Source organism: Cydia pomonella, chromosome 7 (genome assembly GCF_033807575.1).
Source record: "Cydia pomonella isolate Wapato2018A chromosome 7, ilCydPomo1, whole genome shotgun sequence".
NCBI classification, from domain to species: domain Eukaryota; kingdom Metazoa; phylum Arthropoda; class Insecta; order Lepidoptera; family Tortricidae; genus Cydia; species Cydia pomonella.
In genome coordinates, this window is record NC_084709.1 from 14,785,487 (window position 1) to 14,801,469 (window position 15,983).

Consider the following 15,983-nt stretch of genomic DNA (forward strand, 5'->3'; position numbering starts at 1 on the left):
TGCGGGACGATGGCAAGCGCCCGGACGGGATTTCGTTGATCCCTTGGAGGATGGGCCGTGCGCTGGTGTGGGACGCTACCTGCGCCGACACGTTGGCGGCGTCCTACATTTCAGCGACCAGCAGACATGCCGGGGCAGCGGCAGACACCCGAGAGCGACACAAGGCCAACAAATATAGCTGTCTCGGCGCCAACTACGAGTTCGTGGCCTTTGGCGTCGAGACACTCGGGCCGTGGGGCAAAGGTGCGCGTGGGCTTCACAAGGAGCTCGGGAAACGATTAAGGGAGGCAACAGGAGACCCTCGTGCAGGCAGCTGTCTCGCGCAAAGACTCGCTATTGCGATACAGCGCGGGAATGCTGCCTGTGTGATGGGCACTCTGCCAAGAGGCCAAGGGTTGGAGTGTACATTTTAGTTATTTTACTTTTTGAGTTAGGTTTAGTTTTATTAGTTTATTTTATAAGTAGTTATAATTCTTGTAACTTACATTTAATTTGTATATACATTATTTATATATATATGGTTTAATTATTTTCTCGTGTTACAGGAAACACCCGGTATATAAAGATGTAATTTATAAGTTAGAATATGACAAGTTCACGAATGAAAAAACTTTTATTCTATTTAAATTGACTTGATCGTCCGGAACTGGTTTTAAGTGAATGTATATTATTTTGACGCAATAACATTTATATAAAATAACATATTAGAAATGATTGGCAACAAATAGACTACCGTTAATGCTGTGTATGTGCATGTGTGTGCAGTGTAACAAAGTAAATGGTCGAATTTTACCTTATTTGATTGATTCATGTAATTTTAATTGATTACTTTCATATGATTTTGAATACCGTCGATACCTTAGCGCAGTACCACACCCAGGCTACACGCGCTCAGACCGGTGCGGCTGCAAGCGCCGCAAATACTAATCTTTACTGCAAGAATGAATTTGCGACGCTTACAGTCATATGAAATCCTTTATGAGGGCCCAGTCTACACAGCTGGTCGACGCCTCAGGAGATCGAAAGGCTGGGCGCTAACCTCTCTCAGCGTATATCGCAGGCAATACAGAACGCGGCCAGCGTTATGGGATCAAACACCTTCTGGACGAGGCAGCCCCCCACCTACTTAACATAAAGTATGGTGCTGAGGTATTTACGTACCTAATTCGAAATAAAAAAAAGAATTTACTACTTAAATCGAACCGAAATATAGATATGAAATGAAACAAACGCTTTAAAACAGCCTAGTTATATCATGTTCCTTAATTGAGAATAGATTGATATCGCTCACTTAAAATCTTAATGAACGATTGTCATGACATTTAAATGCAATTTCACAGTACCTAATTGTAGACTCGGAACTATAAGGTGAAAGGCGTTAAAAAAACGATCACAAGTGGAACACAACGGTTGCCACGCGCCATCGAAATTGTAGATTTGTGCCTCGATTTGTCCATTGCCTTACAAATCCGATACCATTATCCTAACAGCGACTGATAGACCAATTTATTCCATAACATTTAAATAATATAAACGAAACCTATAAATGTACCCGAGTGAATAGTGCCAGTCTTATTCAGCAATACGAATTCAACCTTAAACCTGGCCGAATATTTAATTTCCAGGTTTGATGATTTTCAACAGGAGCTTATTATCACAAAGTGATTAAAGTGAAATTACAGGACTTGGTTTGAAAACTAAAATTCTATTTGATGATAAAGGACGCGTTATTTTTAACTCTTTGAGCGTCTATTATCATACACACGTCACTGTCATAGTTCACAGCTGACGTGATATGCATTATATATGATTTACTTAATTATGAATAGATATCATGTTTTGTGACAGACTACTGATATCTATTTTACAAATACAAAATATAAAAAAACACATGAGTAATAAATTTTCATTTTTGGTTATAGACGGTTTAAGCAATCTCTGATATAATTTAAAATGAATAGTTTAACGACTTGCGAAATTGAGTCCTGGTTAGAGCCGTATAAGGATTTAAAATATGATGAAGAAAAGTGTTGTTTATTTTGTCCTTTATATGATGGATATTTAAAGCAGAAAAATAAAATGTTTATTGTTAACCATGTTAAAAGTATATCCCATCAAAATAACTGTGCTGAAAACAGCTTGTTGTTAGATTGGATAGAGCCTTACAACGAACTAGCAGTAAGTGAAGACAAGTCCCACATTTATTGCTCTGTGTGTGATATTAACTTGAAACCTAGAAAGTTGACATTATCGACAATAACAAAATATCTAGACTTTTCTTCATCATATTTTAACTCCTTATACGGCTCTAACCGGGACTCAATATTGCAGGTCGTTAAACTATTAATTTTAAATTATATCAGAAATTGTTTAAACCGTCTTTAATCAAAAATGACAATTTATTACTCAAGTGTTTTTTTTTATATTTTTTATTTGTAAAATAGATATCTGTAGTCTGTAACAACACAAGTATCAAAGAGGATATGCATATATATATATATATATATGCATATCGCGTCAGCTGTGAACTGTGACAGTGACTTGTTTGTATGATAATAGTATAGATTAAAGATACAATTAATTGCAGTCATAATAAAGTGTTTATTACCGATATAACAGCATAAATCGTGACATTTACTTCTTAAACGTACACTTTGACTGACTTCGAAAAAAATATTATAACATAATGGCGACTCCGTGGATTCTAGAACCACGGCGAGCATTCAAAAGTCCCAAGCCTAATGATTAGGTGAAGCCACAATTATGAGTCCAGTTATTTCCCAATATTTATCTGATCTTGTGATGAATTTATTTTGCTATTGATATTTGATGATTACTTTTGCCTTGACATTGTATATAATAAATAGTTGACGACCATAATATAAATTCGTATAGATAAGCTTAAAATAAGTTATATTGTAATTTTAATATTATGAAAGAAATAAATATAAATCTAAATCGATTAGAGTTTATAGCTAGGTAAAAAGAACCCAGCGCCAATTACATTTTTAATAATTATTATAAAATAATATTTTATTTTAAATAATAAGTACTGAAGCACCTAAACAAACCTTATAAATTAATAATGTACGAGTAGGTACCTTAGCTTGATAGCTAGTCTTATCTTAATACATTCACCGCCGAGTCACGGTCGTAGCGCTACATGCTAGCTGATTACATGCGTTTTCCGGTATGTAGCGGAAATGCTTCGTAGAGGCAAAACGACAACGTGTCGTGATTAGCGCTGAATGGGTTAAAAAATATTAATGGGAACTTAAATTTATCTTACATTGTATACATATACGACATATTTGACACTAAAACAGATCAAGGATTGCCAGTTAAAAGCCTTGTTGGTTCTAGATTAAATACTTGCGCTTACGATGGAAATAAATCCTTAGTTACAACGACAGTTACTCGCTTCCATACGTACGCCCTGAAATTATGAGTCGAAGGGGACTTGCTATAATTTATAGACATACATATTCAGTACAATTATTTTAATAGCAGCATTGGTCGAGTTTCATTCCACGGTATTTGAATATGTTCTCAAGTAGTTTAATGTCGTATGATAAAATATAAAATAAAAATATTTATAAAATAAAAAAATATAGGACGTAACCAATAAAATAATCTACTGTGTTTATACCAATTATTAGTGATTCCCCGAATAGTGGAATTGGCAAAATACCGAATATTCGGCCTCACTCTAGGCCAAAGCGCCAAATATCCGGTAACGATTGTGTACTATTGTGAGTCACATTTAGGTAGGTATTATGAACAATGAGCGGAATTCTTCATAGCAAAAATCAAACTGTCAGAGGGATTGACCTAACTGTTTTATCGACTTATCGATAAATATTTGTCACTTAACGAAACACAGGTGTCCCTAATTAGCTGACCGCCACTGTATTTTGGTATAATAGTAAAGAATAAAACAGAAAATACTTTTATGATGTAAATGAACGTAACATTTAGAGCAATACCTATATTGTGGAAGAATCTTCTTTGAAACTGAAATAAGAATCTTTCTGTATCCATTTGTTTTAGCATTAACCATTTTAGTAACACGGCACGGAAATCACTCATGAAAACTCAAGTGACATAAATGACATATGTGACGCTGACATGATTTACTTTAATACGGAGATGCAAGTTGCTTATCAAAGAGGTCAAATGTTACAGAATAATCTTTTAAGTTGATTATGGATACCTAATGCGATATTATTCCGTAACATCGATAAGTCGATAAAACAGTTAGGTAAATCCCTCTGGCAGTTTGATTTTTGCTATGAAGAATTCCGCTCATTGATTATGAAAACTGGTCGACTACTACGAGTATATGATATTTTTTGCTAAGATTAAAGTTTTCTTGCTCATTAGAAGTGTATGTAGTTTAGTCAAGCAAATCTAGCCTATGGTATGAAAGAAATCATTTGCAAGCAACAAATTCTCAAAAAATATCTTCATATAAGTACCTATGACAATTTCCTAAGAATACATTTTAAATATTAAATTTAATGGTTTGCGATATATTTAACTATGCTTCTTCATAAGTAGGTGTAATAGATATTCGGTATTCGGCCGAATAGTACTTAACATTCGGCTGAATATCGAATATTCGGCAAAGTGGCCGAATAGGCCGAATAGTTGCCGAATATTCGTGGCATCTCTACAAATTATCATAATGCAAGGGCCCACCCCTAATAAGGAGCACTTTCAATAGGCTATCAACTATCGAGGACCTACTAACTTAAAGGTTGGTCGATAATCAAATACATCTTGTAAACCACTTAATGGTAACTTACCATAGTTTTCAACTATATTTATTTTAACTACTAAAACTAGAAACTGGAATTATTATTCGTAACTTTTTATTACTACACGAGCGTAGAATAAATGTTTCTACACGTGATATTGCAGAGAATGCTGGTAACGACACAGTTTTAAAAGGCCATTCGATAAGAACTTTGTAAGCTCCAAATGGAAAGTATTTTTGACCTTTACACTTTTATAACTTTGACACTTGATATTTAAAACGATCTTGTTTTAAAATGAATCAGATTATAAAAAACAAAAAACAATTGTTTAGTGTTATCTATTATCCCGCCTGCGTAGTGCGTGTATTCTGAATTAGGTAATAAAAAAAGTATTTTTATGCTGAATATCAAATTATTATTTTATTCGTGTCAGTGAACGGTACAACGCACGAAGTTTTATAAAATTTCGGGTTAAATCTAAGTAGCCGAAACTACAAAAGCTAGAAAGTTGAATTTTGCACATCAGGTTTGGTTTATAAGGTATACGAGACATAAGAAGCGATTTTGAAAAATTCGACCCCTAAGGGGGTTAAAAAGGGGATAGCGGTTTGTACAACACAGATATAATTTGTATTATTTTTACTTACCTGTTGCACCTTGTACCGGACAAATGGCTGTCGGGCCAACTAGCAAGTATGTAAACATTAAAAGTACATACGAACATTACATTAACCCATACATTTTATTTATGAGAAAATAAGTACAGTAGGCGGCTCTGGGATCTTGCTCTATAAACACTAATCAATATGTATTATGTCAATGGGCCCTGAGGTAAGTAGACACGCTCGTAAGGGCCTTGTCTTTGGGAAATTATAGCTTAATGAAATTAACGGAGTTTAAATAACACTGTGTATATGCAGGGACAATAGATAGATACACGTATAAGTAAGTACCGCGTCAAAAGAACGCAATGTACCTATAGTAAGTAAGTAAATATTCTTTATTGCACCAACAGTTACACATTTTACATTCATGTAAAACTACAAATAAATTTTAAAGGAAAATAGAACCAGGTAACAACAGGTGGTCTTATCGCTAAAAAGCGATCTCTTCCAGACAACCTTTAGGTAGAAGGAAATGTAGAACTCATACAAAAGTTAACAGGTAGTGCAAGGAGCTAAAAATGGAGACTTAAACACAAACACACATACTACATACTACTTATATAAGTATTAAAACAATACCTAATACACTAATAAATATACAATTTAATATAATATATATTTATACTTACATATATACAATATATAAAATGGCAATAGTATATAAATAATTTCAAAAATAAACTTCTTAGCGTTAGCCCTCTTAATAAATTCCTCAGTTATAAGCAAGTTATAACTTGCGTTATTGCTTGCAGCGTTTAAAATTTAAACTCGACACTTACTCATATCCAAACGAATGCGGGCATTCAATTAGTTACTTAAAGTACCTGTTTTTATAGTATGTGTGTATAGGTGTGGCATTGCTTACTTTTGCTTGACGAATAGGTACACACAATTCTGCAACACACAATATCTTGAACCCTTTGCAAACGCTTTAAAAGGTTCGAAACGTCGGGATGTATTATAAATTAATTATCCGCAATATATTTAATCTATTTACATAGTTTTATTTCATACAAAACATACAGATTTCCATTAATTTATTGGCATGCAAACAAAACATCCGGCAACAATCGCACAAAAAACAACTCCATATGAATGGATCCTGGCTTCCTCTCGTTAGCTGCGTACACCTGGCGTTGTGTAACACGCCGTTACAAAACGTCTCAGAAAAGAATAGTCTGCGCAAGATACCTGGAGGTGTAGTGTTATTAATACTATTGATTTCCTACGTAATCTAGAATCGGATAGCCAAATACATCCGTTAGTTGATTATACTTCTCTTGTTTTCCATGTTATTGCATAGCCGTAACTCGGCATAATCCATCATTATCATCCTATTATTTATTTATTTATTAGAGCTTCGATATTCCACAGAGAATTTTATCGTTTGATATATATATTTATAAATATTAATTTTTATTTTTCTGCTGTAAAAGCCTCTGGTAAAAGCCTCCTCCAGCTGTTTCCATTTTTTTTGTCTTTTGCTACGCTTTGCCATTCCTTGCCCGCAGTAGCAACAATTTCGTCCTGCCATCTGGCTAGTGGATGTCCTCTCTTTCTAGAGCCCAAGGGGCCCTTCCATTTGGTCACCTTTCCTGTCCACCTCCCGTCATTGAGCCTTGCCACATGACCAGCCCATCTCCATTTGATGCTCTGCGCAAAGTGTAAGGCATCAGTTACTTGTGTCCTTTTTCTAATATCGGAGCATCTTATTCTGTCTTTTAGTTTTATGCCTAAACAGCTTCTTTCCATTGCTCTTTGGGTGGTCTGTATTTTATTTTTGGTTGCCTGATTTAATATCCTATCGGTATCATCCTATACCTACATATATATATTATGTTCCACCACTATTAAGGCATACATCTTATTGATTCCCTCATATTGTTTTTCTTCATTGACGAGTCATTTGTTTTTAAGTTACTGATCAATAAAATTAACAATGTATAATCAAATTTCGACTGTACAAAATTATTTTACCTACCAAATATGGTCAAAGATTTCGTGAAATCCTGTACAATAATTGTAGGTAAAATATATTATTTCATATTTCTTATCTACCTAATGTATTTACACAAATATAGAATTTAAGAAACACAGATACAAATTACCTACTTGAAGAGACTACACTGATATATTTAAATCCCTATGCACTCAATTTGACAAACCTGCTCCGCCATCATCGCGAAGCTTGTCGGAGGTTAACGACATCTCAGCATCGGAAAAGGTATCGGTTAGATGAGTCATTGCCAAGGCACAGCGAGACTTCCAACCTAGACGCCTTCTGGTTGCCTCGACATTCGGAATGGTAATGGAATTCAACGTCTGAGTTGCATAATTAACCACAGCGACTACTTAATCATATAAATCGGATAAATTATGTTTCATGGGTTCTTATAGGATGCAACCGAAAATGTGATATCACACGCATGAAACCTAACTATCCCGTAGATGAAGTGAGAAGTTGATTATTTATTTCGCAAGCTATTTAAGAACGTACGAGTGTTGTGGAGTCTGCAATACAATCTCACACAGCTTAAATCGTAATTGCATGCGGAGGCGTTGGAAATGCGTGTGCTTTGTTCCGAGGCATGCGGCATGCGCGCATTCAACCATTGTTATATTAATTACCTTGCTATCGAACCACCATAAACCACCAGACTTTTGGGATAGGCACCACTATTTTTGGAATGAGATCTTAGATAGGTCGCACATGTTATGAATACATTGTCTTAGTTAGAACATTTTCAAAATATGGATTTTGTTCAATTTTAGGTTCCTCTGTTTACAGAAATAGACATTTTTACAAGTTCCTCGTGGGCATTATCTTTTTTAAATCGATTTATTTGACATGCCTACATCGATTTATTTAACTTGGCGAAGACGAGCATTAAAACCAGCTGACTGATGTGTAGCTGCTGAAGATATTGATTCTCTTAGGGACGGTTGATGGGATAAATAAATACCTAATTAAAATATGTATACTTATCTGACTAATAAAGTCATCGTTGGCGTTTCACAATATTTGAATAAGCTTAACTGGTAGATAAAGTGCTAAGTTTTGCAGGAAATTTTATCTGGCAGTTAATTCGCTATCCAATACTTAGACATTGTGAAACAGACCCTAACTAGTGACGTTACAGTAAACGATTTACTTGTTATAGAAGACAAAAATGAAATAGTTTAGGATTGAACAGGCTTTGAAGGGATACTATTGTGCAGCAGCCTTGACACGCTTATAGAACCATAGAACAAGTAAACAGTTATAAAGCATGTTTTATTGTCTATAAAATCGATATTAATCTTAGATTATTTATAACCCATTAAAGTGAAGCAGAAATATAAATACGATTGGAATTTTAAAATGAAACTTCTTATGAGTAGATACTAGGTAATAAGAAATATCATTATTAGAAGCGAGGATATTTATGTAGACAGAATTTTACATTTGATGGTAGCTGGACGTTTCTAATAAAATAAAATAAATATCTTAAGCAACAATGACTTGATAGTGTTTATGCACCTATTGAAGGGAAACTAATTATTAGGATATTAAGTAGATTGAGTTACCTCCAAAATAAAGATTTTGAACACGGAATGAATGCTTTGTTACGCTGTATACAAATTAAAATGTAATTACAGCCAATTATATTAAACACCTTTTTCAAAATTTATCATATGTAGCTAATTGGACAATAAAACTTTGAAATCTTGGGCATCGCCCGCATTTTTTATGGTTTGTGACATGTTTATTTTGATATGCTTATTTTGGAAAAAGTTCGAATTACACGAAACCACAGTGAGGTTTGGCGTTGAGCGTATCCAGGCTAGTCTCACGATCTAGTTTCAATGCGGCCCCGCCCACAAAGCGCATACATACATTTACCTACACCAGGTATAGACATGCGGGACTTTGGGTTGTACCTATAGGACATATAGCTGCGGTATAAAAGGCTCAGTTATCTGACAATTTGGCACAAACCGAGTCCTAGCTTACAGTGAACTAACGTCCTAGACTAAGCTCCCACAATGATAGCCAAGGTAATGTGTATTTCAGTGAGGTTGTGCTAAAGGTGTGACTAGGACTAAAAAGTTAGTAGTGATAAGAAATGCAAGTGTGTTGATAACGTGTTGATTTTTTTTTTAATAACACCATTCATAATATGGAATTTCCACAAATGTTCATGCTTGAACATTATTCATAATTACAAATGAAAAGCTTGAAAGCTTTCGTGTCAGACGTTGGGTAGGTAGTACTTATACACGTATATACTTAAAACAAGATATCCACTAATGTAGTCATGTAAGGGATCAAATGAACCCGTCTCCAATTTCGGTGTAAATTTTCAATGTTATGGTTGATTTAGCTTCCAATTACTCTTTCAAAAGAGAAGGTGTTATATTACTTAAGTGTTCTTTTTTTTTGTTTATTTAATACAAGTTCATAAAAAATAGGTTGAACTATAATTAAAACGCACTTTACTATCAGTGTAATATCTGATACGGTAGATACATTTTAAAGTTTGAGATTAAACTTCATTAAAATGAAGGATTTAGGACATCAATTCAAACTAAGTACTTGCTAAACTTGATTGCGCGCGCATACTACTATTGAATGATCTTATTAGTGATACTGTTATGTTTAATTCATATTAGAATTAACTATTTTTGTTTTACGATTTTTTAAACAAAACAAAACATGATGACAGTAAAATTCGAACTCAGGATTACAATTGCATTTCGCAGTAAGAGTAACCACCGAGAGGCGGTTAGGTTGGTAAAGAGTTTTTATAGTCAGCTACGGACTGGATAAGGTCTTGCTGCAGGAAACTGATTTGTTTTATGTTAAGTAAGAAAAAATATTATGTATATTGAGTCCCAAAACTACTCTCAAAATAACCGCGCAATTTCTTAACCAACCAACTAAGATAAGTGATAGACTTACAAAGCGGCCGTTTAATGTATTCTCATGCTGTCAAACTTGCAGGTAATCCTCACATGTGCGCTGATCAGCATGGCGCGTGGAGGCCTGATCGCGGCCCCTCATGGTGCGCTGTCCTCGTCGAGCTTGGTGCTTGGAGGCCTCGGCCATGGACTGGCGGCTCCGGCACTTGGATTGGGATACGGTAAGATAGTTGGTTCAATTTGGTGGCGGTTAAAATTTTTAGTAAAAAACATATAGATTTTCTTCTGATGATTTTTTTGTCAGAGTGCCATTGCCTATGTATCCTGCCTATCTTAATCTACGGCGCCCAAGCTTGGTCATTAACAGAAGCTCAAAAGTCCCGACTCAAAATTTGCCAGCGAGCAATGGAGCGCAGCATACTCGGAGTCCGTAGAATCGATCGGATAAGGAACACAGAGCTGCGCTCCAAAACTGGTATCGCAGATGTGGGTGTGAAGGCCGCCAAACTCAAATGGGATTGGGAGGGACACATCTGTAGGATGCACCCGGACAGATGGGCTAAAATAGCAACCGAATGGGCACCACAGATCAGCCGAGGCAGAGGCAGGCCAAAAACGAGATGGCGAGGCGACCTGGACTCATTTTGTGGCGACTGGCGGGAGCATGCACAAAGCCGTGACGAGTGGCGGAAGACAGGGGAGGCCTTTGCCCAGCAGTGGGACACATTGTAGGCTAATAATAATAAAAAAAAGTGCCATTGCTATTAATATTAGATCCGATTGAATTCTAAAATAAGTAATGCGTCTAGATTTAAGAAGTAATCCGTAACGGCCCTTCATCATTAAAATTAAAGAGTTAGATTCTATGACTTTGTTAGCAAAGTCGTTTTTAAACGTCCCCTCTCTCTTTAGTACTCCCGTACTAGCTTACAACCAATTTTTCACTCTTTTAGGTTAGGAGAGAAGTTGCGGGATAAACATATCTTGTGTTATATAAATTAATTTTATAAATTTTGGCTTGTTTGAGCTAAAACACCCAATGATAACAATTTTGGAAAAGATAAATGACACTTTAAATATTTTGTTTCCAGGACACGGCGGGGTGGTCGCGCACGGAGCGCCGTTGCTGCGCGCGCCGATCGGTCTGGCGCACGCCGCAGCCCCTGTTGAGATTTATGTGAGTGCTTTTTTGTACCGGCTACATTGTGCGATCATATAATAATACAAAACCCTTAGAACACCCTACTTTTCGATGGTCTTTTTTATTAATGGCAAGAGTCTTTAGACATTTCTGCCAGCTTCACGTTAATTTCATCAGAAAAAAAATACGGAGGAATAACGAATAATTGACCATTGGCTAACTCAGATCTGGGCTGAAAAAACAAAGCTTAATGTTATTGATTAGATGATTAGTATTATTAATAATCTGTGAGTTTTAGTTAAAACACATAAAGTAGTTTAACTATATATTTTGTATTACATTTTATGTTTATTGACGTCTAGGAAAATTGCTAAAAATCTCAACACTGTTGGTTTGAACTAGAAATACCCTTTACCACAACTGTGAAATTTTTAGTTAACGTCAACGTGATCGAGTAAAAAAGATGCTTTGCGTAGCAACTAACCCCTTACTTTCATAGTAGCTAAGCGTTACTGACTGACTTACCTACAGGTCGGTTAGAACTTACATTGGTGACAAATTTATCATTCTTTGACTTCACTCAGTAGTATCATGTCAACAACAAAACCATGACGGATATCAAAAATCTGAATACCGCTCTTACTTGCCAAAGTATTGTGTGTTGAGTGTGGTCAATAAGACAACAGTATTTTAATTTAATGTCTGAGTGATGTACAGATTACTGAAGTAATGTTCGTTATTTCAAAATTTGCTTACAGTGGAACATATTTGGAGAATAGGAAAAAAATTCGTGACTAAGGAAAAAAGAAAAAGAAAATAATTGCACTCATCATATCGTCTCACTGATTCCAGGCCCACCCCCGCTACACATTCAACTACGGTGTCGCTGATGGCCACACGGGCGACCAGAAGAGCCAGTGGGAGTCCCGCGACGGCGATGTGGTGAAGGGCCAGTACTCGCTGGTGGAGCCGGACGGCACCGTGCGCACTGTCAACTATTCCGCTGATGATCATAATGGGTAGGTCTCTTAGAATGTTTGGTATACTTGAGACGTAGAATAAATGAATAGAAAATTATAGTGACGCCAATGTGGCTATTTACTATGTTAATTATGATCAGATCAGACAAGAACCATGAACATTGTAACTCAAGCTTATGGATAATAGGTAAAACTCAACCTCTCTCACTATTTTAAATATTTCAAAATCGACTTATATATCCAGAATAAGGCAAGACATTATTTTATATCAGGAACATATTAAAATCATAAACTGAAAGCTTCTACGGTGCAACCTGCACTAAAATTATTGTAAAGAAATCAGGAGGCCTAGGCAGAAGCCGTAGCCAAGATGAAAATCGTATTTTGGTTAACGCCGAATAGTAAAAACGTATTGAAATGCGAAGATATTTCACGTTAACATTTTTCATGTAAGTATTATATCAGTTTCAGACGGTTTTGTTAATAAACGATGTTACTTGTAGCCACCCTGTACAGAAATGACATTTGTTTGTTCAAAACAGCGCTCTTAAAAGTTAACATTGCTTAAGAAAACGTTCTTAAAAAAAAAACAATACATACAATCAGTGAAAAAAAAATCAACCTAAAACCAATCATCGAATTAGATAATTGTAAATCCGAATCTATTACAAGTCCGTAAAAGTGTAACGGCAGTAACAGCTCAGTTAGCCTCAAACCGTCGGCGATAATCGCTGCCCTTGACACTGTGGTTTGGTTTTCGGTTCATTGACTCTAGACTTGAAGCGTGCCAAACGGCCAGTAAAAAACTGGTGCGTGTTAAATGGTTGTTATAACAACAATGAAAATGGGTAAAATTGATAGGATTCGAAACTTAAGAGAAAAATTATGAAATGAATCATTAATAACCAATTTTTATATTTTGCCAAGGTGAACAAGCTGAATTAGCATTATATTTAGATATTCTAACTAGACTCTTTGTCTACAGATTTTAACAGTGTTTCGAGGACCTACTCTCAATATTTCCAGAAACAGTATTATTTGACTTAGTAATATTAGTTATTAATATAAATATTAGTTAAACATATTTCGAATTGACTGTACCTGCAGATGTTACTTGTATGGCCGATAGTTAAAGTTTCCTGTGGTTAAACTAACTCCGGTCTACCCTACGTAGAATTTAAAATAAGTAAATCTTAATTCGGGCTTAAAATACAACTTATAATGTTAAAATAAGCATTAACCATTTGCTGTTTCATTTTCAGATTCAACGCTGTGGTGAGCAGACAAGGGCACGCCGCGCACCCCGCCGTGCACGCCGCCCCTGCCGTCATCGCCGCCCCCGCCTACGGACATGGCCTCCTCCATGGCTAAACTCCCACCGCCTTCGACGACACCTATTTATTAATTAATACCTAGCTTAAGTACGGACGGAATGCGACAACGAAACGAGAATGCTTCACGGTTAACGTTCAAAGGCAGTCCATTGCACAGTCAGCAGCAGAAGTAGCTAACCTGGCGAGGTACTCTAAATGATCTTGCCACGACTTTGATGATAAGAGGAGAAGATTCTGAAGATTATTTGTTTTTGCTGATGACTGGACAAACATGAAAGAGGCTATGCGTTTCATAAGGTGTATCCATCCTGGGACTTGACGGCCCAAATTAGTATTATCATCATCAGTCATCCCCCAACATTAGAATTTAAACTTTTGTATTATACTTCCTTGTAGTTGTAAGTCTTTTCGTTTTCAAACTATGTAGTGTTGTACAAAACTCATCGATTTGAATACAGTTTATGAAACGTCACGACACAATGCCTATGAGGTGCTGTAAAGAACCGGTTTTTGTGACTGAAAATGACGTAAAATAAATATTACTTATACTTTCATAATATCTGCATATTTTATTGCGACGACATATCAGAATCCTGTCACACTCGCCAGTTTAAAAGTGATAGTCATTAATTAAAACTCGTTTGCACCCTTTTACAATATTCTTACGTGTCCGTTTGACATTACCTGTCGACCTAAAAGGAATTCAAGTTTTGATTTTAAAGTATAAAAACTAAAGCCACGTGCATATTCATATCATTCATTTGCTAAGTTCTCAAGACATAACACAAGCAACATGTTCAACAAAGTAAGTACGATGAATTAGTTACAAGTAATATATACACATAGTACTATATAAAATATTACTATACATAACGTAATAAAAAGCAATAAAACCGACAAATACATACTTGCTTATGCAATCTATACATACTCGTACTTGTACTTATCTGTAATTCTAAATTAACTATCTCTAAAAACAGACATCGAAATAAATGTATTATTCTAGAATAATAAATTCATACATTTTTATTAGATCGTCATCTTCGCGGCTGCGTTAGCGGCGGTGTGTGCCCAACAACACGGACATGGCCAGGAGCACCACGGTCATGCTGTTTCCTCCCAGTCCTTCGTGATCCACCAAGTGCACCACGAGCACAAGGACCACCATGCCGCCCCTGTACATCACGCTCCAGTGCACCACGCTCCCCATCACGAGCACGTCGTGGCTGTGCACCATGCTGCCCCCGCACACAGCTCTGCTCCAGTCCATCAAGCCGCTCCTTCACACCACGAACACCACAAAGAGGAACATCATGATTACTATGTAAGTTTTTATGCAATTCGATGAGTTTACCTTAACAACTACCTTAAGTACTATATTCGCTGAGTAAGATTTCTTTCATCAAAGTATTATTTATTGTTAATTATAATTGATGTTTTTTCTCCAGGCGCACCCCAAATACGAATTCTCGTACAAGGTGGAGGACCCCCATACCGGTGACCGCAAATCCCAGCAGGAGTCCCGCGACGGCGACGTCGTGAAGGGCGTCTACAGCTTGCACGAGGCCGATGGTTCCGTCCGCACTGTAGAATATAACTCTGACAAGCACACCGGGTAAGCAAAAAAACTTACTGTTTTCTGACATAGTGCCCAATTCGAACTTTAAGCTAAGTCAAATATGTGTTAGGTCTATATCCGGTCCATATCGTATCTAGACCTGATATTTGACGTATCTTAATGTAACAACCCAAAGTGGATCATGATATCCGATAAAGTTGGCGTCAGCGCGGCCTGTCTTGCACCTCTCAGTTTTCTACACGCAGACAGGTTCTCTCCAGAGCGGTACTAGAGTACTTTACTAAATGATTGTCAGCCTATACGGCGTCCTACGTTGGCTCTTTAATCCACCCTTTCTAGATGTTCAATCCGGTGGATACTAGCTTTCTAAAATAATATTGAATCTGATTGTGATTAGTCAGCAAAAATAATGATTGTTATCTTTTGTTTTCAGTTTCAACGCGTACGTGAAACACTCCGAACCTATCAAGCATGTCCAGACCCACCATCATCACCAGTAATCAAACTATGGATTATGCCGTGTGCATGTGATTGTTATGTTGTTGAACTTGTTAAATAAACACCCTAGTCCTCAAATCCACTTTGATTCTATTATCAAAACCTGGCTGTTCTTTCAACCCTT

General features: G+C 36.3%; 2 protein-coding genes across 2 annotated transcripts; both read left to right on the forward strand.

The window, feature by feature from the left end:
• The first annotated feature begins 9,366 nt into the window (after positions 1–9,366).
• On the forward strand, positions 9,367–14,341 carry LOC133519945 (cuticle protein 7-like). The gene is made up of 5 exons (XM_061854157.1): positions 9,367–9,463; positions 10,410–10,548; positions 11,419–11,504; positions 12,321–12,487; positions 13,711–14,341. Exons 1-5 carry the CDS (start codon positions 9,452–9,454, stop codon positions 13,817–13,819), a joined length of 513 nt encoding a protein of 170 aa, XP_061710141.1. The 5' UTR covers positions 9,367–9,451; the 3' UTR covers positions 13,820–14,341.
• A 127-nt stretch (positions 14,342–14,468) lies between these two features.
• Positions 14,469–15,941, forward strand: LOC133519942 (cuticle protein 8-like). Its single transcript, XM_061854154.1, has 4 exons — positions 14,469–14,587; positions 14,816–15,106; positions 15,231–15,397; positions 15,795–15,941. Exons 1-4 carry the CDS (start codon positions 14,576–14,578, stop codon positions 15,859–15,861), a joined length of 537 nt encoding a protein of 178 aa, XP_061710138.1. The 5' UTR covers positions 14,469–14,575; the 3' UTR covers positions 15,862–15,941.
• The last annotated feature ends 42 nt before the right edge of the window (positions 15,942–15,983 follow it).